This window comes from Talpa europaea (genome assembly GCF_964194135.1).
Source record: "Talpa europaea genome assembly, chromosome: X".
Lineage (NCBI taxonomy): Eukaryota > Metazoa > Chordata > Mammalia > Eulipotyphla > Talpidae > Talpa > Talpa europaea.
The window spans coordinates 49,621,229-49,647,480 of NC_140081.1; the positions used below are offsets into that span (position 1 = coordinate 49,621,229).

The 26,252-nt window shown below is 36.2% G+C and overlaps 1 protein-coding gene and 1 pseudogene across 2 annotated transcripts in view; one reads left to right on the top strand and one right to left on the bottom strand.

Moving 5' to 3' along the window:
* LOC311187800 (heterogeneous nuclear ribonucleoprotein A1-like 2) overlaps positions 1-26,252 on the top strand; it is a 585,205-nt pseudogene that overhangs the window by 418,768 nt on the left and 140,185 nt on the right. The window lies entirely within an intron of this gene.
* On the bottom strand, positions 8,601-13,234 carry RLIM (ring finger protein, LIM domain interacting; the record flags this gene model as incomplete). Its single annotated transcript, XM_084259142.1, has 3 exons — positions 13,048-13,234; positions 11,458-11,541; positions 8,601-10,219 (listed from the first exon to the last, which is right to left on the bottom strand). Exons 1-3 carry the CDS (start codon positions 13,214-13,216, stop codon positions 8,601-8,603), a joined length of 1,872 nt encoding a protein of 623 aa, XP_084115268.1. The 5' UTR covers positions 13,217-13,234.

The following is a 26,252-nucleotide window of genomic DNA, read 5'->3' on the forward strand; positions in this document are numbered from 1 at the left end:
CAGGAGATAAGGCCTAAGTCAGGCCTAGTTAATATATGCTGGACAGTCAACTATAAGGTATTCAAAACCCAATAGTCTGAACCGTAGGGAACAATTTAGGGTGAGACAGAGAAAAGAACAAGTATTTTCTGATTCTCCACCCCCAGAAAATTTGGACTCAAACTTAAAAAAATAAGGGCCCAGTCAGTGTCCAGTTCTCTCCAAAGGCTATTAAATAATATCTGTACTAAAGTGAAGCTTAGAATGTATTTTTATTTAGCAGATTAAGGTGAGTTTCCTGTTTAAAATGTAGATGCTACTGGTCTCCAAAGAAAAAAGTGATTAATTCAGATTCTAAAGAAGATAGCATTCATTACTGGGGGAAGTTTCTTTTTCGTTAGAGCAATAGGAAAGAATTTGGGCCTAGCTGGCGAGATGTTTCCTTAGGAACAATCATTCTTTCTCCAGGAAAGGGCAGAAGAACACAAAACAAGATGACTCTGAATTTTCACCTTTAATCTAAAGGGGCCACACACAAAATTCTGAAAGAAAAAAAAAGTTGGCTGATGTGCTCTTCTGGCTTCTAAGTAAGTGGTCAGATTCACATGCTGGAGGTGTTTGAGTCACCCATGCTAGAAACCAGCATCCATTCCCTAGTACTAAACAGGTTTTCAGATTCCTAAATAAAAAGGCCAATGTACATTCATACAAAAAAATGCAAGAAATGCAAGTTTTCCAAAACTTCAATTCCAAAGACTCTTTCTTCACAGGGGTTAATGTTTCATAACATGTTGCCAAACAAAACAAAAAAAATCTCCAAACTTTCAGCAGAGGCATCAGAGACTTAATGTTTGGAAAACTCGCTCTCACTGTTGCTCTCACTTAAACATACTGTCATTATCTAACTACAAAGTGAAAGCAGATTTTAAGGCCAGGTTAGCTGTTTCTAACAAAAGCCAGATATTCATTCAAATGTGGCAATTTCAGATAGAACTGCTTGGAAATTACATGTATTATTGTAACTGAATTACAAGAATCCACATAAAACTATGGGTGCTTATCCCTGGAATAAAAGTAACGACTTACTTTTTGGCTGCTACATAATGTTGCAGTCATAGCCAGCTTCTTTAATTTTCAAATATGGAAGCCTCAACCTGCTGTTTTTTGCTAATTCAAAGTTAGATTTAAAGCATTGGAAATGTAGTCTAACTTCAAAAGGGGAGGAGAGATGGTACTTTTGTAAGTGTGGATACTCTTTTAAGCTGCAGTTTAAAAGAAAGATGCCTAACTAGTTTTAGGGTAGTGTAGGTAAGCAGATAAGGTATGGATATCTACAGGTGAACTTTCAAAAACAAATCGCCATTTCCATCCTACCCACTTTAATCACTCTTTCCTATATTTAGAATTGCACTGTCTGATATGGTAGCCACTAGCCACTTGTTGCTAGTGCATATCTTTCAATGTGCCTCGTCTAAAATGAGATACAAGTGTTAAATGGTAGATTTTAAAGACTTAGCATGAAAAAAAAAGATGTGAATGTCTCATTTTTATATCAACATGTCAAATATTTTCACCTTATTGGGTTAAGTAAAACTATTAAAATAAATTTCACCTCTTTTTATCTTTTGTAATGTGACCCTCATTATTTTCCTACTGGGCTGCCCTATTCTAGAACATTTGGTACACAGGGAATCACTTGTGAATTTTCTTAAAAAGTAGGTCCATCACTATCCAGAGAAACTCAGCAGTATTTCAGAGGCTTCAGGCACCCATCCTGCCTAAAACAAAGGAAACCTCAGACCAACATGCCTAACATGTTGAAAGAGATAAATACACTTACCTCTTAATTAGCTGTGAAAACAAACTTCAAATTCAGATGAACCCTTCACCCCATTACTTCTCACTGCTCCCCTCAAACACTATTTGAATGGGGATTGATACTTTACCTGTAATGCTTTTATCAACTGTTTTACATATCTCCTCATTGAAATAAATGCCAGGGCCTTGTGAACAGGGATTATACGTCTTTCTCCCAGTGCTTCAAATGAATGAAGAACAATGATCTTCTCAAAGTTGAATCTTCTTCAAATGATGAAGGACAATGATCTTCCCATAAACCTGGAGTCTGACATCTGACTGGGAATACTATGCCTTGGGCAAATTACCAAACATCTGTAACCCTATTACATCACCTGTAACACAAGGTGATAATATTTACACCTTGGAGTCACTGTGATGATTAAATGATTTATATTGAGTGCTTAACACAACACCTGAGTGCAATCAGAAAAATTTTAGCTATTTAATAGTAGCTATTAGTGATCCATTTGCAAGGTCTTAGACTTAAATCTTGCCTGAATTCAATGACTTCAAAGGACTTTAATTCTCATTTATTTTTTAAGATGACATTTAAAATAGCTTACAGTCTGCTCTACTAGATCCTGTTCTGGGTAAAGGTCCTTTTCACTGACTTTGTCACCAAGAAGCCTGTGCACTGGCTTGTTGCCTAGGTCAACTTTTCAGTGGTGGTCTTGAGTTTCAAAGAATAGAAACATTAATAACACTAAAAACAAAACCCTGGGAAGGTCATGAAGAGGTGACTACACCAAAATTATCCCAAGGAACTGAGTTCCTTTGCCAACAATAAGAGTTTTGTAGGTACCAGAGAAAATGAACCTCTAATAAATTTCACCATTGGCTAAATGAATACCAAGAGGAAATTTCATAAAAGTATCACAATGTGATGACCTACTTATAAACAAGGACATCTTAGTGGTTTAAGAAATACACATGAAGGTTGGAAGTAGGGATGGAAGAGAAGCTGCATGATCACACATGCACACCTAGCCAAGTTTTTGTATTTATACAGGCCAAGCGAGGGAGTAGTCAGGGCAATGGTGAGAATACAAGGAAACAGCGAAGATGCACCTACTTAAAATGTTTACATAAATTTTCCCAGGATCCTTGTATTGGTATATACTTTCAATCTTTTATTTTACCACTTCAAGATTAAGCCACTAAACGATACAAACACACAAGTTATGTCCCATAAACCAGTACCTGCCCGTACTCATAGATAATGAGGGGAATCAAAATCAAGGTTTCACTGTGATTCCATTTCATTCTAAAAATCATCTACTCGGTATCAGCTTGAAGCAACAGAATCTTTATCAGATTCCCCCTTTTAAAGAAAAACCCAAGGAGAGATGATCAAGCACAAATGATCACTTCATGCATTTTATTGATAGTCTATATTTTAAGTCTGCAGTATGACATCTTACATAGGGAAAAAGCTTCTTCCTAAAGATAACTATTAATAATCAAACCAGCTTTAATATGACTTGACCTTTCAAGGTCTTGTTTTGCATTAAACAAGTTAATTTTTAGCAGGTGTAAAAGCACTGTACAAAAAAAAGGAAACTGGATACATTCTCAAAATTTAATACAGGGCTTCCCAACCAGGAGTCTGCTGTGTGTGTGTGTGTATATATATATATATATGTATATATATATATATATATATATATATATATATATAGGAGAAGGGTGTTATGTTCAGGTTTAAATGGAAAGAAAACCAGAAACCAGATAAAGCAAGCCAATTGAATTCTCATCACTTTGTGCTCCTTTCTGCTTTTTATTTTTTGAAAATTTCTCCCAGAGGTCGGGAAGCCCTGGTATAACAATCACTTTATTCTTGACAGAACATACATTTATGTGCTTCATGTTCAAAGACATAAAGGCAGCCTTTGTTCCTGTTCCCCTCCAAATCCCTTCAGGTTCTTATAGGTTTCAGAAAGCTTCCCAAGATTGCTGCCCAGTTCTTTATATGAATCCAAGTAAACATCTATACCAAAGCAGCTCTTCCTGGGAGAAGATAAAACAGGCACAGATACATAATCAGGCCAATTGCGTACCTACTCAACCTGATACCTGATCACATGACCCTACATCTTTAAAAGCAGCACCAGGGACAAATGGAGCTATCAAGAGGTAAAATCCAAACACTGGATAGTTAAAACACGTATAAATCAATCAGTTAAAAGGATGTTAGTGAAGGGGCACTAAAGAGTTAAGGCTGGGCAACTAGTTTAACCATACCTGGAATAATCTGCAAGATGAGGAAATGACAGAGGAACCTTGAAATAACTAGGCACAGTGGCATAATGGGGATCGCTTTCACTGCATGTCTTTTGCGTCTCATTCAATCCAAGTGACTCTAAAGCAGCTTATAGGTCTGTTAGTAAACAAATCCTAATCAAAAGCAAATATCTCACTAATTTTGATGTTGGAGGGTGTGCCTATTTCCTTCAAACTTGAATTAAAACATGAAACGAAATGAAAATATTCATAAAACTGATACAATCTGTTATTCCTTGAGAGGTCCAACACCTTAGTAACAAGTTCTATCCTATGCTGTATTTTAGATACAAAATGGAGTAACTTAAATCACCCACTTGTTGGGGATAGTAGATAATATTTTAGAAGCATTCCAGTTAAGAATTCTTAAGTTCAGAATGTTAGACTTTAAAAGGACCAGTACCAAGCTCATACTGTTTCTTAGTTCCTTATTAAGTCTGACTTTAAAATAAGTAAAATACTAGTTTCTCACTTTTCACTTCAACTTTCGAAATAAAAATGCTGATTTAATTTTTAATTTTTTCAAATGTACACAATTTATTAGTTAATTCAGTGAATTACAACACTGTTATTGAATATTAAACATACTGAAGAATCATACTATACTCAAGGGGGAAACTGTCTGACATGTGCCTTGTCAACCTCTTGCATTACTAATGTACCCAATACTTTAAAAAGTAGCAATCAGCATAGTTTCATAAGACAAGAAAAGAATAAAAGTACCCTGGCAAATGTAGCTTGAATATTGGTAATACATTTGACAGGAAAGCCAGTAAGGCAACACTTAAAAAAAAATCTAACAAGGCAGATTACAAATATTTTTTGTTCACAAAAGGGAGAAAACAAATGAATGTGTGTTGGGGGGAAAGGGTAAAAATATCCTCCATCCTTAAAGTAGCAATTAACATCCACAAGTTGCCAGTGTTTTAGGCAAGCTGAAAAATTGGACTTTTAAGAGACATTTCACAACATTCACCTCCCTATCACCTGAGTATTTTGGGAACTGACTTTAAGTCACGGTTGATGCTTGACCCAACTCACATCATGGATATGTGGGAAGCAGGTGGTTAAGTACAGAGCATATTAAGTGATAACCTTTGATAAATATAATTTGAGAAACTGACACTAGAAGAGAATACTTGGCACGGAAAGGACACATTTTCCCAGCGGAAAAAATTATCCGAGGTAACATACCTAATCAATTTCCTAATCTTACAATTTGAGTGAATTCCAACAATCATGTTTTTAGAGAACATATATATATATATATATTCATATAAAATCCTGATGCTAAACATTTTTTGTTAGTTGCACGATTATTACCTATACGTCAACACTAATGTGAACACTTTTTTCAATCCCCACCTTCATTAACCACTAATACCACTGAGGTATAACCAATGTGTTCTCTTTTGAGCAAATATTCCAAATTAACATGATTCATTTTCCAGTGATGCTACAGATAAAGCCCGCCAACTTTAAGGTTAACTTGTTCAATTTTGGTTTTAGTACCTAAAAATCTCAACTTGTCAGCTGCTTGGAGTTAACAATACACTTCAGACACTTCGGGCCAGTAAATTTTTAAAAATATCTGAAATATTCAAGGAAACTCAGTTTTTAGTACTTTTCCCCTATGCCTTGAACAATGTAATCTCCCAGCTTTGCTTTTTTGTTCCTATTACTGCATGAAGTTCAAACTAGGTCTTCAAGACAGAACCTTTCTGTAATAAAGAAAAAGTGCAAAGATACAAAATGAAATGTAAAGTCTTTTGCAAGAAAATGCTCCCTCGAGAAAACAGGTGTTTGGATGCTGGTAGAAAAAAAATATTTTTGTTCTCCATTGTACATCTGACACCTACAAATGACCTTGTCTTCAATGTCCACAATATTATTAAGTATATATTAGTTATGGACCTTGTGAAATAAAAAGTAGCAAATTCCACTGAAATATTTTTATCCATTCTACATAATTCAAAGGAAATGAATGAGTGCGGCTGGAAAAGGTGTCCACATGCACATGTCCAATGTGCATTCTACTGGAGGCTAAAAACTTAAAAATCTATTTCCAGTGTTTATGAATAGCTTCAATATCTACATTCATAACCAGCATTCTGCATGAGTTACCTCTTACTTTAATACTTCACAAATGAGTAATACATCTTGGGAGGTTAGGGAGGTACCTGTTGTCAATAACTTTCTTTAATGCTTAGAATGTGCTACAGGTGTTTTTAAACCTATTTTAAATGAACACCCCTATAATAATGGGACATTTTATATCAAGAAAAAAGTGGGTTTGGTTTTAGCCAATGAGGACTATCTTGCAGATCTGAAAACCGTAGATTATACCCTTAGGAAAGGAGACAAGGAGGCTCACAAATATAAAGGAATCCTGACTTTCACATGGACAATTTTTTTTAAAAAGATAAAATGTATTACATAAGCGCCATAAGCAGTGAAATCTGCTTATATAAAAAAAATAAGTGAAGCTTTGTTTGGACATTATTTCCTTGCAAGAGCAGTACATATCCTTAGTAAACAACTACTGTATTTACAAATTAAATTTCCTTGATACTTAGGTAGGATTGAAAGCCAGAGGAAAACATGAAAGAATGAGCTTTGAAATAATCTTTACAGCTAAACTGGTAACAGTTAAGATAGCCAAATAATTCCTAAAGCAGACTTGCTTATTTTGTAGAGTATTTGACTATGCCTGGGTAGTTAGCTCACTTTGTTCAAGGCCAGGGATGTGCTAAATTCCTCTTTGGGCCTATTAGAATTTCCCAGAAAAACAGCCCTCCACAGTCAGACTAATCCTAACCCCAACCTGGCCTCAAGACAAATTCAGCAAGAGTACTGGGGTTCTTCACAAACCTATTCTTAGTACTAAGGAAACATAAAGTGCCTGTCCCATAGCTCATGACAACAGTCTCATCTTCAAATATGGGCAGCACAACTGAAATTTGAATTTCAAGTAACCCAACAAGACTCACTTTCAATTAAGGATAAACGCCCCTTAATTCTTCAACTGATCTTTAAATGTGCGATGTTAGGTCTGTGTTAGAGACAGTAATAAAACATTAATAAGTGTGCACTGGTACCTTAATTTTCAAATCTCAAAAAACAATGCAAATTAGAGACATTCTGATTAGAATACAGATTTTTACCAATCTCAATTCTTATGCTAAGAGTGGTTTAGAGTCCCTTTCCTCCATCCTTTTTTTCCTTTTTTTTTTTTTTTGAGGAGCAGACTTTAACAAAAAAAAAAAAAAAAACCCAGAAAACATCAATGTAACTTGTGCCTGGCGGTAGTAGTTTTTCTTAAACCAAAGCTCTGCCAAATTTGCTGATCTACTTCATCTGCTCAAGTAGAATACTGTGTCAAGGATCTCACTGAATGAAAGCAGTCCACATCTGTATGATTACTGTCTTCATGAAAAGTTTAAATTCTTTAGAGCAATTTTCTTTACTCCTCCCATCTTTCATTTCCTGCCTAAATCCAAGTTAAAATACACAATTTCCATTGGTCTTCAATGCAGTTCAATTCTGCACTCTGTCCTTTCCTTTGCATGTCACAGTAGCTGTTCACATACATTAAATATTATAGATATGTTCTGCTCTTGACATCTACACACTTACAAAAGCAGCTTTGTACTTTGTTTGGTGTGTTTTTTTACTATGTTGGCTCACAAAAAGCAGTTTTTTCATTTCTAAGCATGGTACTTTACAATTTTTAATGCATTAATACAACAGTGCATTGGAAAAGTACTGAGCCTCTACAAAATAGCTTTACATTTTTAAAGAAATGAATGTGATTTTTTTCACTTACACAAGCATAAGCTTTTTTTTTAATATTTCCACAAGATAAATATCTCAATTAAACTATAAGCTCACTCTACAGTGTGCCACAGTGATGGGCTTAGGAGACAGTTATACATTTAGAAGATCCTAACCTTAGTGTTATTTACACTGACATGTCCAATATCACCTCATCTGAAAGGCGAACAAATAATATTCATAACGTAGTTGAATTTGTGCCAACTAATAACTGGGAACAGTATAGCTTTAAGCAATCACTTAGGAAACATTTACTGTAACTTATTCTAAACTGGGAATTTCCTTCAGCCCTCTCTCCTATGGCATGGGAAACTTTAAAGATCAAAGTCAAACAGATTAGAGCCATTGATAAGGCAGATCTTTTAAGATAACAAAGGAGAAAATGCCAAGTGTATATAGTAAATGATCAGTAATACCAATTACTGATACTGAAATCAGATTTTTGTGTCCTAAAACATTGTTTTTTAAATATTTCCTTTTATTCTGGAACAGAAACTGGAGAAAGGACAATGATTCATTCAGAAAGCAGTGACTCAATTCAGGTTGCTACTTTACATTTAAGCACCACTCAAAAAGTGGACATAAAGCAAGTGATTCCTGTTTGCCCATCACTATACCAGCTTCATAGCTGACAGTTCAGACCTTAATTACACAACGCTTTCTCGGTTACCAGAAGCTAAGACTGCTCTGCGACAAATAGGACAAGTTGAATTCTCAGATAACCAGCGATCGATGCAGTGGACATGGTACTCATGGGAACAAGGTAGTTTACGAAGTTTGTTGCCTTCTGTATATTCTGTAATGCAAACACTACAGGTTTTTAATGCATCGTTTTCACCAAAACTTCTCATTGCCAGGTTGTCAATCTGTTCTTTGGTGAGTCCTCTAGGTTGATCATCATCATCCTCATTTAAGAGGAAAAATTGAGCCAGACTAAGGAAAGGCAAAGAGCCACTTTCATCAAATGTTACTGGGGCCCTATGTCGACCCTCTCGCCTGGCACCTGATGAGCCTGATGATGAGCTTCCTTCATTACTGCCTTCAAACACCTCTGAGCTAGTCTCTGAACTTTCACCACTGGAACTGGAACTAGGGCTGGAACTGGAACTGGAACTGGAACTGGAACTTGAACTTGAACTCGAACTGGAACCAGAACTGCTACCACCACCAGAACCCCCTCTTCCATTCCGTGATTCTGCCCTTTCCATATTTCGACTAGAGACTGAGCCACTAGGCTCTGAATCACTATCACTGTACATAAAGTAGCTTAACTCACCAAAACCTGTCATTATCTGCCTTAACATGGTCTGAATTGCAACAGATGTGGTCTCACTTAAACCAGTATTTAAAATTCTACGGATGGGAATTCTGATAGTACTGACATAGGTTCTCACACCTGCCCGCTCAGAACGTGAAAACGTACGCCTAAAACCTCCTCGTTCACTTTCGTAAGTGACAGTGTTGTTTGGTGTCTGAGACCTTGACCGAGTTCTGCTAGCTATGCTATCTCTCTGCCGATATTCTCCAGGACGAACTCTTCTTACTTGAAGATCAAGGACTATGGTTGGAGGTCTCTGACCTGATCCTGTAGATTCGCCACTGCCAGTTGTGTCTGAAGAACCTGCTCCTTGAGAGGCATTTCTTGTTCCAGAAGCTGCAAAAAGACCTCTACTTAGCAAGTCAGGTCCGCTTATTTGCTGTCTCAATGTCACATGGTGCCGGGTTCTAGAACTTCCCTCAGTCTCATTGACCAAAGGATGCTCAAAAGTCTGAGATGAGATACTGTGATGAGATCGTCGTGGAATTTCACTCATTGGATGCAGAGGTGACCTACTTCTTTCAGCTCTTGCCCGGGTTCTCCGATGGTCTGGGCTCCTACTTCTTGCCCTTCTCTGACCTCTCGTAGGTGGGGCTTCTCCCGTTAATGCTTCAGTTGAATTTCGTTCTGATCTGGATGGCCTTGCAGATGTTGAGTCAGATCGTAGAGTTTCCACTTGCCTCTGGCTATTGTTGTCCATATTTTCTCCATTAGAACGTCTTGCAGATGGCTCATTCTCATTTTCTGGATTTTGGCTTCCATTATTACGGTTAACATTAATCTCTAAGCTGAATCTGAAATCACCACTATTTGGATTAGTCCGGCTCACTGCTCTCCAGGATTGGTTTCCTCTTTGCCCACTTCTTGTCGTATTTCCAGTTTGTCTGACAGAGTTAAGCCAGTCTATTATAGAGTCACCATTAGACACATCATCTGAGGAATCTCCACCTGTTTTTTAAAAAAAGGAGGGGAGAGGGAGAAAATGGGACTACTAAAGTTAGGACAATCATGTAATAGTGTTCTAAAACTTTGTATTAAAAAGAACTGAAAGATTATGAACAGATTTCTCATTTACAGATTTTTGTATATTATACTGGGAAGATCTGCAAGTAAAGGCAAGAAAATGTCAATTCCATTTTCAAAGGGCAAGTTAATCTTAGTGGAATTTAGGGTATTTTTTCAAAAGGGAATCTGGAGGAAGTCTATTTTCAGTACTTTATATACTGTGGACTGTCAGAAGACAGTTTTTTTTCAGTCCACTGGCAAAACACTAACACAATCGGCAAGGTGAGCACCAATTAAGGTACAGGCATAGTATTATAGTTTGGTTCACATTTTTGTCAAATTTTCATAAATCTGTTAACATTACTTCAAGGCATTTAACTTAAGGAACTTTGATAATATAGGATGTTTTAAAATACAAGACTGTTATAGCCATTGCAAAAGTATAAACAAGGCTTATGGGCTTAAAAGTATTTGAATATTTCTCCATATTACCAACATTTAAACTTGACATGAAATTGGAGACCAGACCAAATGTACAATCTGAACCTATCACAGAATATATAATGGCATAGTCAAGAACCAAACTGTCATAACAGCCTCTTAAGTTAGATAGTCAAATTCCTTACTTCACATTGGAGGGGATATTAGACCTGGGTTCAGAGCAGGATTTCTCCACAGTGGCCCTAATGACATTTTGAGAAAGAGAATTCTTTATTGTGGGGGGAAGTGCGGTATATTTTAGTATGTTAGGATTTTCAGCAGCATCCCTGGCTGCTACCTTTCAGTTCCAGTAGCAAACCCCAGTCATGACAACCAAAAATGCCTCCAGATATTGCTAATCTCTTTTAGGGGGCAAAATTATACCCAACTGAAAACCACTTGGTAAAAAAATGAAGCATTTTTCCTGCTGGTGAAGAAGTCGCATGTTTATAAGTCACATACTTAAATAGGCCATCTCTCACTGTGTCCCAATTAACGCAAACAACCCAAAGGTGAAGCAGGAAAAAAAAAAACCATGTTGACATTCTCACCAGATCTCAAGAAAATGTCACTCTCTTTTTATAAGCAGTTACTTAGCCTCAAAACTTCCAATTATGGATAATCTCTGCCTCACATTTACTATTATGGTTATTTATTAACTCTATCTTCTACCCATCCCTGTAACCCCAAGCAAAATATACCTCTATTTTCATCTGAGTTTTGTGGTGGAGGGCCCTCTTTTATTTGCTGTAGTCTTCTTAGCAACTCTTCCTCAGTACTTTCACCTGAAAATAGTTTTAAAATGTTTGCCAAATTACAAATTAAAAACAATGACTCTTAACCATGTGATGAAAACCATGGCATAAACAGGAAATCTGGTAAAATTCACTTCTTTGGGAGCATGATATTACAACTTACGTTTCTACAAGTGTATTTCCAGTTTACAAAATGCTTTTGCATATGGTATCTCACTTTTCAAAACTGCAACTGTAGAAGGTATAAACTACTATTATCTGCATCTTAAAACAGTGGAACTGAGACTGAGTGAGACACTGATGAGCCAGAAGTCACAGCTAATAAATGGTAAAGCCAGAATGTCACACTTAGGCACTCTGATTCAAGTCTGGTATTCTTGGCTCAAAGTACACTCCCTCTATAGAATCATGCTAATATCATACCTTTAAAATTTAAGCTAATATCCAAAACATAGTAGAACTAAATAGAAAGGAGGAAGAGAGATAATAAATTTTTAATTAGAATCAAATGGAACGTGACTGGGCAAAAGAGAATAACCAAGCACAAAATTCTGAATAATTGACAGTTTTACTCAAGGCTAGCTCCAAAGGATTATTATTGGGACATATTCAGGAAGTCAGAAATGACAAAATAAAACAAGCCTGCCTAGGAACTAAAGTCCCCATTTAGCTATTCCGCACTTGGACTCACGTCCAGTTACTTAAATAAAGCTTTAACTAACAATGAAAAGATTGTTCTATTCTTTTCATTTCAATTAAGCTCACTAGAAATTCATAATATAATTCATAACATATAAATCTGATACAGAATAATTCTAAACATGGTGAATAGAACCAGGTAGTGAAGTACAGCTGTAAATGTCATTTGTATTGAAATCATACTGCAAAATGGCTAAACACTGATTCAAAAGAACACCTGTACTCCTATGTATGTTTACTGCAGCACTATTTATAATAGGTGAAACCTGGAAACAACCCAAATGCCCAAAAATAGATGACTGGATCAAGAAGATGTGGTACATATACACAATGGAATATTATTCAGCAACCAAAAAGGTAAACTCATGCCATTCACAACAATGTGGATTGAGCTAGAAGGAATTATGCTCAGTGAAATAAGCCAGACGGAAAAAAGAAAAATACCGGATGGTTTCACTTATAGCAGGAATATAGGGGAGCCAAATAAGACATCAGTGTAAAAAAAATAACAGTACAAAACACAGCAAAGCAAAAACAGACAATTGTAAATCAGAGACATACTGCAGGGGAGGAGGAGGGTGAGGGATCAGAGGGAGGGAGGGGGGAGCAACAGGGGACTGTGGTGATGGTGCACCGGTGCATTGGTGAAGGTAACTCTATGGGGACTACACCTGAGGGGGCGGGGGGACCACATATTGTTTAAAAATGAACAATAACGTAAAAAATAAAAAAAAATAATTAAAAAAGAAATAGATTTTTAAAACAAGTTTCAAATATAAAAACCCAAAACGAAACAGCAACTTACACATATAAATTCTTAAAGTATATATTGCATACCTGGGGTGCCTAGCAAATTGTTATCCCTCATAAGCCTATAATCTTCTTCACTCAGGTTATTTACAAATTGATAGAAAGCTTCTTCCCGATCCAATCGGTCCATCTGACTTCTGCGCTGTGCTGCAGACTGATCACCACTTCCTTTATCGTTAGAATCTGAGCTTTCCATCTTGATGAACAAGTGGAAAATTATCTAAAAGGAGAAAGGAGATAGCCATTTTAACTATGTGAAAATCCAGAATGTGGGTCAGGACACAGATTTTAAGACCTCATATGAATATTTCATGATAGAAAAACTCCTGAAAAGTACTGTTATACATTAAAAAAAAAAAAGACTAGATTAGGGGTCAGCAATCTAGTGGCTCATGGGCCAGATTCAGCTGTGTTGCTCTTTCCCTCCTTATGTCTTTTATACTTTTAAAATGGTGTTGTTTTGTGAAAATTATATGAAATACAAATTTCACTTTTATCAAGTTTAACTGGAACAGTCATATACATTCATTACTGTATTGTCTATGGCTGCTTTCATCTGAAAATCAGAAAGCTAAGATCTGAAATATCAGAAAATTTTCAACCAACTCTAATCATAAAATATTTCTTCACAAAAGTAAAAAATGAGGCTTCAACCAAAGTAAGTATCCCAGTCACTCATTTGTTGACTAAGAAAAGGAAAGCCATCCACTGATGTTAAATATTGCTTGACTACAGAAGCTAAAAGTCCAGAGAAAATAAACTTATTAAAGGATTATAAGCCTTTGGTGACAACAGTTGTTCAAAAGTGAGGATACCGGGATATAGCAATTATCAAGTAAAAAAACAAGGCAGCAAATGATTTTGAGTGGTTATTGAAGGAACTCAAAGATTCTGAAGTAACTACAAGGTGTAGCCTCTCTGAATGGTCTGCATGGAACAACTACAAGTGATAATGTTTTCAAAGAAGTTGAGAAAACACTAATTAAGTAGAACCTGAAGAGGAATGTGCTAAGATGTGTTATTACAACTGAAATGGTGATAAAAACATGTGTAGAGCAGAAAACTATATAATTGGACAAATTCACAAAGCTTGTGAAAATGTAAGGGGTTTAATGTCTATTTGTTATATCATACATCAGCAGATAGCTTGTAGAAAATATCTGAAACAGTAGTGTAATGGTGAAACTTCACTATTGTGGACTTAAACCATCAATTTTGTGAATTTTTGTCAGAAACAGAAATTGAATTTCCTTTTGATGTCTTAACATTGGTAAAGTTTTATGTGATTTGTTGTACTCAGGGCCAAGACTGAAAATTTTTTTTCTGAATGAGAACAACTATCTTCAATTACTATTACCAACAAATGACTTGGGAAATTACCTGCAGACTATGTTTATTAATGAATCCAACCTAAAATGACACAGCAAAACAGTGCTTATATGCAAAACTTATATTGTGGCAAAGTCATTTCAACAATAACTAACATTGGAATCACAATGTGAAGCTGTTATGTACACTTTAAAAATAAATTATTTATGCATACAAGAGCCGGGGTACAGGCCAGAGATACAGGTGGTGAGAGGATTCACCAGAGATAGAGTGGGGAGCAGAACAGGCAGACTGACTGAAATACACTGCTGAGGGGAGCAGCAGGGGACAGGAGAGGTCTGCTGCAACATGTGGGTTTCTCCCTGGCCAGCCAAGGATTGAACTCATGCTGTAGAGGCTGCAGATTGCTTCACAGTGTGTTGCTTAACCCCTTGCGTCACCAGGAAGGCCCTGTTTTGTGCATTCTTGTGTACTATCAAAGAAATGAAAGCTCCATTCCTACACAAATTTATAGAAGATATATTTTCTGAGCACAAATTATAGTTCCAGCAGTGTTTCTGGACTTCAATGCAAGTATAAAGGGTATTCTCTTATAAGGAAATCCATTCAGAAGCTTCAACCTTAACCTCAATTAACTCTGCAATGTAATGATGTTAAGGTAAGCATTAAGAACCTTAACAGGGCCTCCCCGGTGGCAGCGCAGTGCTTGAGTGCTGGGCTGCAAAGCTGCCCGCAGCCTCTGCAGCGCCAGTTCGATCCCTGGCTGCCGGTGAGGGTTCCACATGGCGCACATACCTCTCCTGCTGCGCTCGCTGCTCCCCTCAGCAGTGTACTTCATCAATCTGCCTGTTCTGCTCCCCGCTCTGGTGAATTCTCTCACCCTCCCACGTTTCTGACTGTACCCAGTGCTTGTATAAATAAATAAATTTTTTAAAAAAAGGTAAAAAAAAAAAAAAGAACCTTAACAGAATGCCTTCCAAGTGAAGAATATGCTTTATTAAAAGCATGTGTGTACTGATTATACAATACCAATGTGTGAAAAGACATGATCTAAGATGAAATATGTAACATCCTCATTTCAAGTCAGCAACAATAAATGGACATCTGCAAGTGGTTCTGATAAGGAACATGCTGAAGCTTAGCAAAGCAAGATGTTATATACACCCACTAAAAAGAATGCCACTCTTTCAACAGACCTGTATTACCAAACACTGTACTCCATTATCATTACATTTTAAGTATAGCAAGAAATACTTCTTAGAAATCTGACTTCTTTCCTTATATAATTATATACTCAATTTTGCTTTTTGATCAGCAAAGCAATATATTTATTTATTTATTTTCACTATCTGGTCTTTTATAGAAAAAGCCTGCCAAGTCTTGCTATAGATAATACATGAAAATGTCATTCTCTTTTTTCCTTCTAACCCCAGTTTCACAAAAGTTAATCCCACGAACATATGAAGATTTGTGGAAGAGGTAGTATACATTGATTTTAGGATTTAACTTCATACAGAACACATGAAGTTCATAAGTCAATACTAAAGAAAAATATAAAAACAAACTCTATTGCATATAATTAAACAAAGAAGCCCTGCTACCTGTCTGCTGCGCCTAAACAAATTTCAGTCTAGACATGGGTACATTACAGACCTCTACTGTTTTCCTTAGATCATTATTCTTAGAACTATCCTATCATTGTGTGAAGAAATAATGAACATCTCAAGGAAGGGGGAGATTAGTATTTTTGGAATTCCTAATCGCATAACTAAGATTCCTTACTTTTGATAAGAATAAACTAGACATTTTTGGGCCTCCCTAGTGGTGCAAGGGGTTAAGATGCAGCACTATGAAGCTATCTACAGCCACTGCAGCACAAGTTCGATCCCCAGCCAGGGAGGTGACCCACATAGCACAGCAGACCTCTCCTGTCTCGCCTGCTGCTCCCCTCAGTGTATTTCAGTAGATCTGCCTGCTCTGCTCCTCACTCTGTCTCTGGTGAATCCTCTTACCCCTGCATCTCTGGCCTGAACCCCAGCTCTTGTATGCATAAATAAATAAATAAATCTTTTTTTTAAAAGAATAAACTAGACATTTTTGAAATTTGTTTTTATAATAACCCAAAACTTTGAGAAGACTGAAAATCAACAGCTTAAAAAATGCACATAAAAGTTAGGCCAGGCAAATGAAAACAACAACGGCCAAATTTCCATATGTAGCTAATACAATTTGGTATCATAATAGTAAGCAGCTAAGTTTAAAAAACAGAAAAGATCAAAGGAAAAAGAAACATCAGTCATAATTCCTCAAACCAAAGAGAACTACCCATAACATCTGGCTAATGTTCTTTAGCAGTTAAAATTCTGAACACTAATAACATGAAATTAGGATGAATTCCACTTGTGAAGGAGCAATAAATAAGTTTGAAAATAATTTACAAAGAAGTTCAACTCTCTAGGGTTGAAAGGTGTTAAACATATAAAGCAAAAATGTCTGATAAGAACATAAACCAAAATAAGAGAAAACTCACTGTTATAAGAATGGCACACACACACACACACACAAAAGAATAGCATCTGGCAGGTTAAAGCCCATTAAAAAACAGAAACTTGCAAAAACCTAGGAAAAACTTTTTAAATGTCTTTGAAAAACAATCTAAAACAAAGGGTCTTGTACTGAGCGTGTGGGGGAGTTATTATAGTAGCAGAAGATGGAAGGTAGAGGCACTCAACTTCTATTTCGTTTGTAATTTATTCAACTTTGTGAATCACGTTCCAACTGGACATAATGGTAAAAACAAACTCCGAGAGAACCAAGAGCCAAAACTGTAAAAACTTCTCATGATAATCTTTGAGAAATTATAGAGAACAGGGAGATGATAAAATACTAGATTTAAAAATGACTGAATCGTCAATGAAAATGAAGTCTATAAACCCCTAGCACAAAATCTGACAACAAACCTAGGAAGAAAATTTTGTCACAGACTATCAGATAGATCACAACAGAGAAGTATATTCACCAGAAGTGGGGCTCTCTGAAAATTAACCTCATTTGCTTTACATAGGAATATTTTCCAACCTTGGCTTGCACATTAGTATCACCTAGAGTGCTTCTCTGGGGTTGGCCAGATGTGTTGTTATACTACTGACTACTACATTCTTGGTTTCTGAACAGAGTCTGGAAAGGTTTCTCATTGTTTTTGGAGAAATGTGGGGTAGGACAGCGCTTGTCAAGGTTTAGTATTTTGAATTTACATGGGAAGATTGTTAAAATATAGATTCTGACTCAGTGGGTTTGGGGTAGGGCCTGAAAGTCATGTTCAATAAGCCTCCAAGAGGATGCTGATGCTGCTGATGCCAGAATCAGTCTGAGTGGCAAGGAACTTGATGACAATAGTTTAACAGACTCATAGTTGTTAACCACCACTCAAACTTTAGACCCATACTTTAACAGTTTAAAAGGAACCATCTAGATGAATCTATCAAAGACAAGTTAACCAAATCGATAGTCAATGCAAAAATTGGGAGTTAATACTGAACATGTATGTGATATTCTGAATTCTCAGTGGACTGAGGATGAGCTGAAATCATCAAAAATGAAAAATGTGTGACCCTGAATATTTATTAAGGGTTATCAAGTTAAAATAATAATTAAGTGTACAGAGTAGGGGAAGACCTCTCTTGGCAATTCACACGAAGAAAACACGAAGTTTTTAGTTAATACAAACACAATAAAAAGTCTGTTAGGATGGTCAATAGGCATATGCAAAAATGCCTGTCATCACCGATCAGGGAAATGCAAATCAAAACCATGAGATAATACCTCACACTTGTGAGAATGGCCCATATCAAAAAGACGAGCAGTAAGTGTTGCCCAGGGAGTGAGAAAAAGAACATTCATACACTACTGGTGGGAATGTGGACTGGTCCAGCCCCTATGGAAAATAGTACAGAAGTTTCTCAAAATATTACAAATATATCAACCAGGACCCCCTGATGGCCTAGGAGTTAAGTCTCAGTGTTACTATTGCAACGGCCCACCTGCCCACTGCGATGGCCTGAAATTCCTGGCCAGGGAGGTGACCCACATGGTGCAACAGACCTTTCCTGTCCTGCCCGCTTCTCCCCCTACCAGTGTAGTTCAGTAGATTTGCCTGTTCTGCTCCCACTCTGTCTCTGGTGAATCCTCTCACTCCACCCCCCCCCCCCGCACCGCCACCTCTGGCCTATACTCCAGTTCATCACAAAATAAATAAAAATTCTACAATAAAATTACAAAAATAGTAATTCGTTTTTTAAAAAAAGTAAAAACAGACAAAACCATACAATCCAGTAATTCCACTCCTAAGCATATATATATACCTAAAGACTGCAAAAGCAAACAAATCAACCGACTAATTTGAAGGGATATATATGCACATCTATGTTCAATGCAGCATTATTAAGAACAGTCAACTTATAGAAAATAACTGAAGTGCCCAGTGACAGATGAGTAGATTAAGAAAAAGTAGTATATATACAAGCAGAGTACTACTCAGTTATATTAAAAGATGAAGTCTTGCCATTTGCAACAATGTGGATGGAACTGGAGGGGGAGGGAATTATGCTAAGTGAAATCAAGTCAGAAGGAGAAAGACAAATACTGAATGATTCTTACTCAATACTGAAATATAAAGAAACAGATAAAATGAAACCAAAACAAACCATAGAAGTATGACCTCAGAATTGAGGTTACAACAAGGGGATGGAAGGGATGGGAACAAAGTACAGAAGGGGCCCACAGTTTATGATAAATGAATATGGGTGTTTTGGAGGTGGGTGTGGTGACATCTGAGCAGGTGTGAATCACATAGTGTTGTAAACAAATGTTACCCCAATAACAAATTAAAAAAATGTCTATTTGACCCAACTGCCAAGAAACCTAAAAGAGTTACCTGCTGATTTCAAAAATCAGTCTTCAAATAAGGTAGGTAACAGTACCAGTACAACATGCTGTTCAGACTATACCTGGAATATCTGAAACATTTTAAATACTTCTAAAAGGACATTGGTAAGCACAGGAAACTATCTCAAGATGGTGAAAAGACACTATGTAAGAAGTAGTTGAGTTACCTGGAGATATCTAGCCTGAAGAAAAGACTAAAAACGGGCATGATTAACATCTTCAGATATTTAGAGTTATAACATGAAAGATAGAATAACCACAGGGTGGAACTAGGGCCAATACTGGAGAAATATGGAAGCAAATAATTCTTCCTTTTTTATTTTATTTTTAAAAGATTTATTTATGCATATAAGAACTGGGGTGTAGGTAGAGGTGTGGGGGGTGAGAGGATTCAGAGTGGGGAGCAGAACAGGTGGATCTCTGAAATACACTGCTGACGGGAGCTGCGGGCAAGATAGGCAAGGTCTGCCAATAGCTTGACAGTGCACAGATTTTAACCCCTGCTGCACCAGGGAGGCCCCGATTCTTCCTTTTTTAATACAACAGTCCAACAACAAAAAAATGTTATTCAAAGATGGAGATGGCAACAACCTCTTGAGGCAAGCAAGCTACCCATCTCCAGAAATTTTTAAGTTGAGGCTAGATATTTAAAGAGAGGATTCCTTACTAGGAGAGAGTTTGAACAGAGATTTCAGAAGACCCTCTAGATTAAAACGTCATTAAGGAAGGATAAATCACTTGGCTTCCTATTCTGGACCAAAGGCCATATTAAGCTATATATTCTAGTGACACAATTTTGTGTTAATACTTTCTTGAAAAAACTGATCCACTCATGTTGCCCCATCCCTATTCTCCTGCACACCTTGTGGTTTACTGTCTTTGTACAAATGATGTTCCCTTAGCCCCTTCTTAGGGGGGCTCACCCTTTAAGGTTCAATGAAATACTACCTCCTAAGAAGTTACTACTCTCAGCTCGTAAATTTTCCATCCATTTCTTCATACAACATTCGTGCCACTAGAATGTGATACTTCCTGTCTTACGTGGTCTTCTACATTTTTGAAGCGCAATTGTCTTCTCTTTCCAAGCAGTTTCCCTTAGGAAAACAAGCAGAATTAGTCCTTTTAAAATCCTTCCCAAAGCCACCAATACAGCTTCTCACACATTGTAGATATCGAAATAACTGAACCAAATCCAATGTGAATATTAAGTTCATTTCCCTTAACAACCTGCCTGAAGTTGCACATATCCAATAGATATATAGTGCAAACCATGTGATTTTAAAATTTCAAGGGGCCACATTAAAAAGCAAAAGGTGAATTAATTTTAATATCTTATTTAACCAATATAATCAAAACATTATTTCAAAAGGTTACCAATATAAAAAACTAGGTGTTTTATAGCACATCAAGGTAGATGCTAAATTCTTAAAGTGAAATACAGTCCTACCGAAACAACCAAAGTTGTGTTTAATGGAAAAATATTTTACATTGTTCCAGTTTTTTAATTAGAATTAAAAATTCAGTTCCACAGGTATACTACCAACATTACAAATGTACAGTAGCCACATGTATTTAGTGGCTACCATAATGGACAGTACAATTTTAAAGTATTTGCTTGTAAGGTAGAGAAATTCCGCAGGTGGAAACTATTCCATGTTTCTAGTCTATGCTCCAATAATCCACTATTTATACATTTCTTTTATTTTTTTAAAAAAATAATGATGACTACTCTACAGAGAAGCACAGATGATTCTTTCCTATGTTCACCAATCTTCAAGATTTATTCTTCATCTTCTAGAATTTCTGTAACTTCCTACATGGAAACTAGAGATAAAACAGTGTATGTATCTCTATTCAAGACCCTCCACACTGATTTTAGATTGTTGAATCCTCAACAGTACTTGCCTGATGGAGCCAGGGGTTAGTTTACTCTATTAAGAGGGATTTTTATTTTGGTTTAGTATCACTTCTTAATTCATAATGTTAACAATGGGACAAACAAAGCAACATGTGAACTAATCCAAATCACTATTACTTTCATGTTAACATGCTGCTCTCTTTTCCCCTACCCTCCCAGACATACGGCAGAGAAAATCATGGAAAATTATTTGCCCACATGATAACCCTGAAGCACACTTACTTTTATTTCAAAATTGCAACCAAACTAAAAAGCTTCAACTAGGAACAACAAACAATGCTTTTGCTAAGGCAGAGGTTTCAATTAAAGCAGCAGCAGATTAGGGGACAGGGAGAAAAGAATCTGATTTGCTTCCCCACATTTGCCCTAAGCTTCTATTCTGCCTTCTTTATTTCATCTGGACTGGGAGTAAGAGTCAAGAGATTTCAGCACTGGCAAGACAACTCTACCCAATAAGGACACTTAAGGAGGTATGTTATGGCTGCAATACCTGCAGATGTCTGCTGGTCTACAGGAATTACATTTTGAAAGAAAAGGCAATCTCAAATGTAAGTAAGGCCTTCAACTTCCTTATAAAATGTCTCATTTTATTTTTTCTAAGATTTATTTATTTATGCATACAAGAACCAGGGTACAGGCCACAGGTTGGGGGGGGGGGGGTGTGTGAGAGGATTTACCAGAGGTGGAGTGGAGAACAGAACAGGTGGATTTACTGAAATACACTGCTGAGGGGAGCAGTCGGAGAGTCAAGAGAGGTCTGCCGCACCACGTGGGCAGCTCCCTGGCCAGGCATTGAACTCATGATGCAGTGGCTGCGGATAGCACCATAGTGTTGCGTCTTAACCCCTTGTGCCATCAGGGAGGCCCCTAAAATGTCTCATTTTAAACAGTCCCTTCACTAAGTGGCAAAAACTGAAAAAATTCAGTCCCTGGTAGTTATATTGTTTGGTTAAGTGAAAAAATGAACATTTTAAAGACCAAGGCATGCCAATGCTATCAAGAGATCATAGTCCAAATGATCAGATACAGATCTGTCTCCATTTTGTTGTGAAAATGTTAGTCAAGAATTGTTAACAAAATGGGTCTCCAGAGTCTACTCTATTGTGATACATTTCCAGTTTAACTAGTAAGAGGAAAAAAAGAATTCACACTCACCCCTGGGTTCCTAGAATCTTAAGAGAGGCTCTTGAAAATATTTAGTTATCTCTTCATTACAATATTTATGTACGTAAGTCAGAAATTTTGGGTTGAGTATTCAGTATTAGCCACTTATAAACGTAAGTATATCCATAAAAGCTTACCAATATAACAATTTTAAGATAACATATATGTCATGTAGGTCTCTTCCTAGTTTCTAGAAACATTCATCACCTTATATTTACAAAGCCCTTTCACCTATATTTCATTTAATTCTCATTATAAACCCATGAAGTAGAAATCACCACCTCTACTTTAAAGATAAGAAACAGAGCAGAGAGGAAGTGATTTACCAAAGGTCATGGTGGTAAGTGTAAAGAGCCAGTAATTAAATTTAGGTCTCCTAATTCCAAATCTAATCAAATTTCACTAAATTGACAACTGCCTCCCAATATATCCCAAGATTATACACTTTAAAAATATATCCTTTTAATCCCAATAGGCATGTCTGGACCATTCAACCTTACTCTAAGCTTTTTTATACCCTGTCTTCTCCTGGTATGAAAACTTCCAAAATGACAAAACACCCTTTATAAGCAGCCACAAACCCAGTAGGACTTATTTTTATAAAGTCAACTTTTAGTATTTTTTAATATGATTGCCTCTTGGATAAATAACATAGTCTATTAACCTATTTCTTTCAGAGTACTGTGTGACAATATATCCAAACTTATTCCTGGAAACAAGCAGCCAAATCAGAAATTCTGCCCAGTCATCTCAAAAACCTACTCATTTGGTCAATGAATGTATGACTGTGTCAGGTAAATTTAGTTCTGGGGAGGAAAAGCCAGCAAGAAAACCAAACCTGAGATGGATTCAGTAATAAGGAAATTTGTATTTAATTATAAGGAAGTAGAAACAATTTTATTCACATTGAGAATTTTAAAGCATTGTTAATGATTTCCATTTCTCCTAGTCATTGTCATATATTAATATAAAGTATGCAGATTAGGGTTTCTTAACACCAATAAAAGCAGTACTTCATTTAATTTTCCTATTCCATGTACACCAATCTTTAAAAATGTAATTTTGTTATGGTATGGTTATGGTATTAAGAAAGTCCCTTAAAACATATCGTTCAGCACTAATGGGTCAGGAGACCTGGTGCTGAGGAGAAACCCACACATACTCAATTAATATACTGCTTCCTAAGATCCAAATTAAGGGGACTTAAGGCACCAAAATATACAGTTAATAGAACAACAGACTTTACAAAACTGAATTCTGAAATTCAAATGCTTGTGTAAATTATTAATTAAAAAATAATCCACATCTATTAAGTCTGTTAGAAATGACCTCTTACAAAAAAGGGGGTGGGAGGGAGGCAACCTAGTATCAACTAACTACTAAGTACCTTGAGCATTTTCACCTTTAGCGTATGTATTCATACAATTTTCAAACTCAACAGTGCTAAAGCAGAACATGCTATTTTTTTAAAAAAATAATAGGCATCAACATAAAAATGTGTTATACTGAAGAGACGGGCAAGCATCAGTCTGTTCGCAATACAACTTACTAAGACTCTCAAAAGGTAGAAGAGAATTAATGACATGCAACCACTGCCAACAAAGAAAATGTTAGCTCAATAATATCATCACCCAAATGAAAAACATTGAATGCAGTTTTTTAAAAAAGTCAAATCACAAACAACTGCTGAATACGAGGTCAGGATATAAAGTATCAGCATATATGTAGATATTAAGTGTTGGGAATTCTTCATATACAGAATGTTTAATTCAAATTTTACAGCATTTGTACCAATCAAATAAAAGGCTGGTAACAACCAGATAGGTTTTTAAATTCTATGAGTAGCAAGGTGGAATTCAGCTGTGAAAAGGAATAAAACAGGAAATACTGGGTTCTAGTCTCCGTTTTAACTCACTAGCTATGTGAATTTGGCCAATTCATTTAGCCTCTTGTGCCTCAGTTATCCACCAGTATTGGATTAAACCACCTATAAAGGTCCCTTCCAGTTCTTGGAATCTTTAAAGATGAATGATATAGTCTAGGTCACATTACCGTACTAAGAAAAAAAAAAAAAGAGAAAACAAGAAAAAACTAGGCTATGAGTTTAGAATCTTTGCTTTTCTCACTGTCATTTCAATCATGTACTTCTATCTCCCTTTTATGACTATCTTATCTTTTAAAAGAGAAATATAATGCCTTTTTCAGAAACCTGGGTATTGATGTTTCACAGCTTTTACCATGTGCACAATATTTCTCAACACCCACATCACTTGTTGGGTATTTCCAATATTGGCCTGTATCACAGGATGCTACCAAGGCCTCCACCACTGCTGGTACTATTACAGCAATGTGAGATTATACAATAGCAGCTGTTGGGTAGTTAACTTAACCTTGCTTAAAGTCTTCTATCTTAACCACTTGAAAAGGACAGCAGGAAAAAAACAAAAGGATTCAGAAATGTCCCTCACATATCTAATCACCTTATAGGTCTACTGACCTTGCAGCATACAAACAATTCTGACTGTACTTGAGCCTTCTACCATGTTACATGTAAAGAGTATTAAGAACAGCAACAAATTAAAGAATGGAGACCATGACAAATGCTGTCGATTCATAGGATCAAGTTAGTTTAAAAAAAAAAAAAAAGGAAACCATGATGATAACATTAAATTTATTCAAGTACTTCAGAGAATTTAATCTCTGATTACCCATTACATATTCTTTCATCATTGAACTATGTCACTGAATTAGAATGTGGTCTTATCCATACAAACTCAATTAGGACAAGCACATCTCATTATTCTGAAGAATTCAAAACATGACTCAAAAACTCAAAGGTTCAATGTGTTTATAAAAAAAGTTATTAATGTAAAGTCACTGAGTACTAGCAATTTTGGTGTTCATCAGTAACTAAAGTACTATTTTAAGGGTGCGAGTTTTCCATCAAAAATTAACTTTTAAAATGAGTGAAGCCAGCTAGTTTTAAAAATTAAAATCACTTGACCAAAAAAGGGAAATATTATGTACACCAATGACTGCTCCAGTTTGGATAAATTATATAGCCACCTTAGATGTAATTAACATTAACTACAACTTTGGTCAATAAAAAAATGAAAATTGTAGTTAAGAGTTATTTCCTTTCTTGCTACGGTTAAAGTGGAGAATATGTGGTAATAGATTCATTTTCATTACAAAAAAATTAGAAACACAGAAAGTATCATATTCATCACCATGTAAACCTTTTAATAATAACCCAGCTTATAGCAATGAAATTAATGCAAGAGGTCCAAGAATTTATATACACATTACACAGATGTTTTGTCTCAACATATGTGGGTGTTACTGTGACTAATGAATTAACCTGTAGGTGCTATTACGACTAATGAAATATTTATCTTGAGTTGGAGCACTAAAATATGGCAGAATCTACAACATAAATATCAACTATACATTTCAGGGGCAAAACCACAATTTCATCAATATATTTCCTACTTCAAAATTGCCAATTTTTTTATGTCTAGAAATATCTTGTTGATAAAAGGAAAAATGAACTGCTTGATTATAGGGGTACATCCATATTTAAGGCAGAGGAAACAATGTTTTCTTTTCGAATAATACACATGTACTATTGCTTTCTTACACTGGTTATTAAAACTTCAAGGGATTATGTAAACTGGATACGTTTTGAAACCAATGGGTCATAAGGTTCTGGATATCCTTTTGTTATACAAGAAATGTAAGGGCTAGACTTACAGAAAAAAAAACATGTCCTAGTCCTAGGAAATATCCTGAAATTCTAGCACCTCACTGACAGAGGACGTTTCGTTTTCTAATATGTTATCCAGTCCATGGCAAATCAAGGGAACATGCAGCTGGT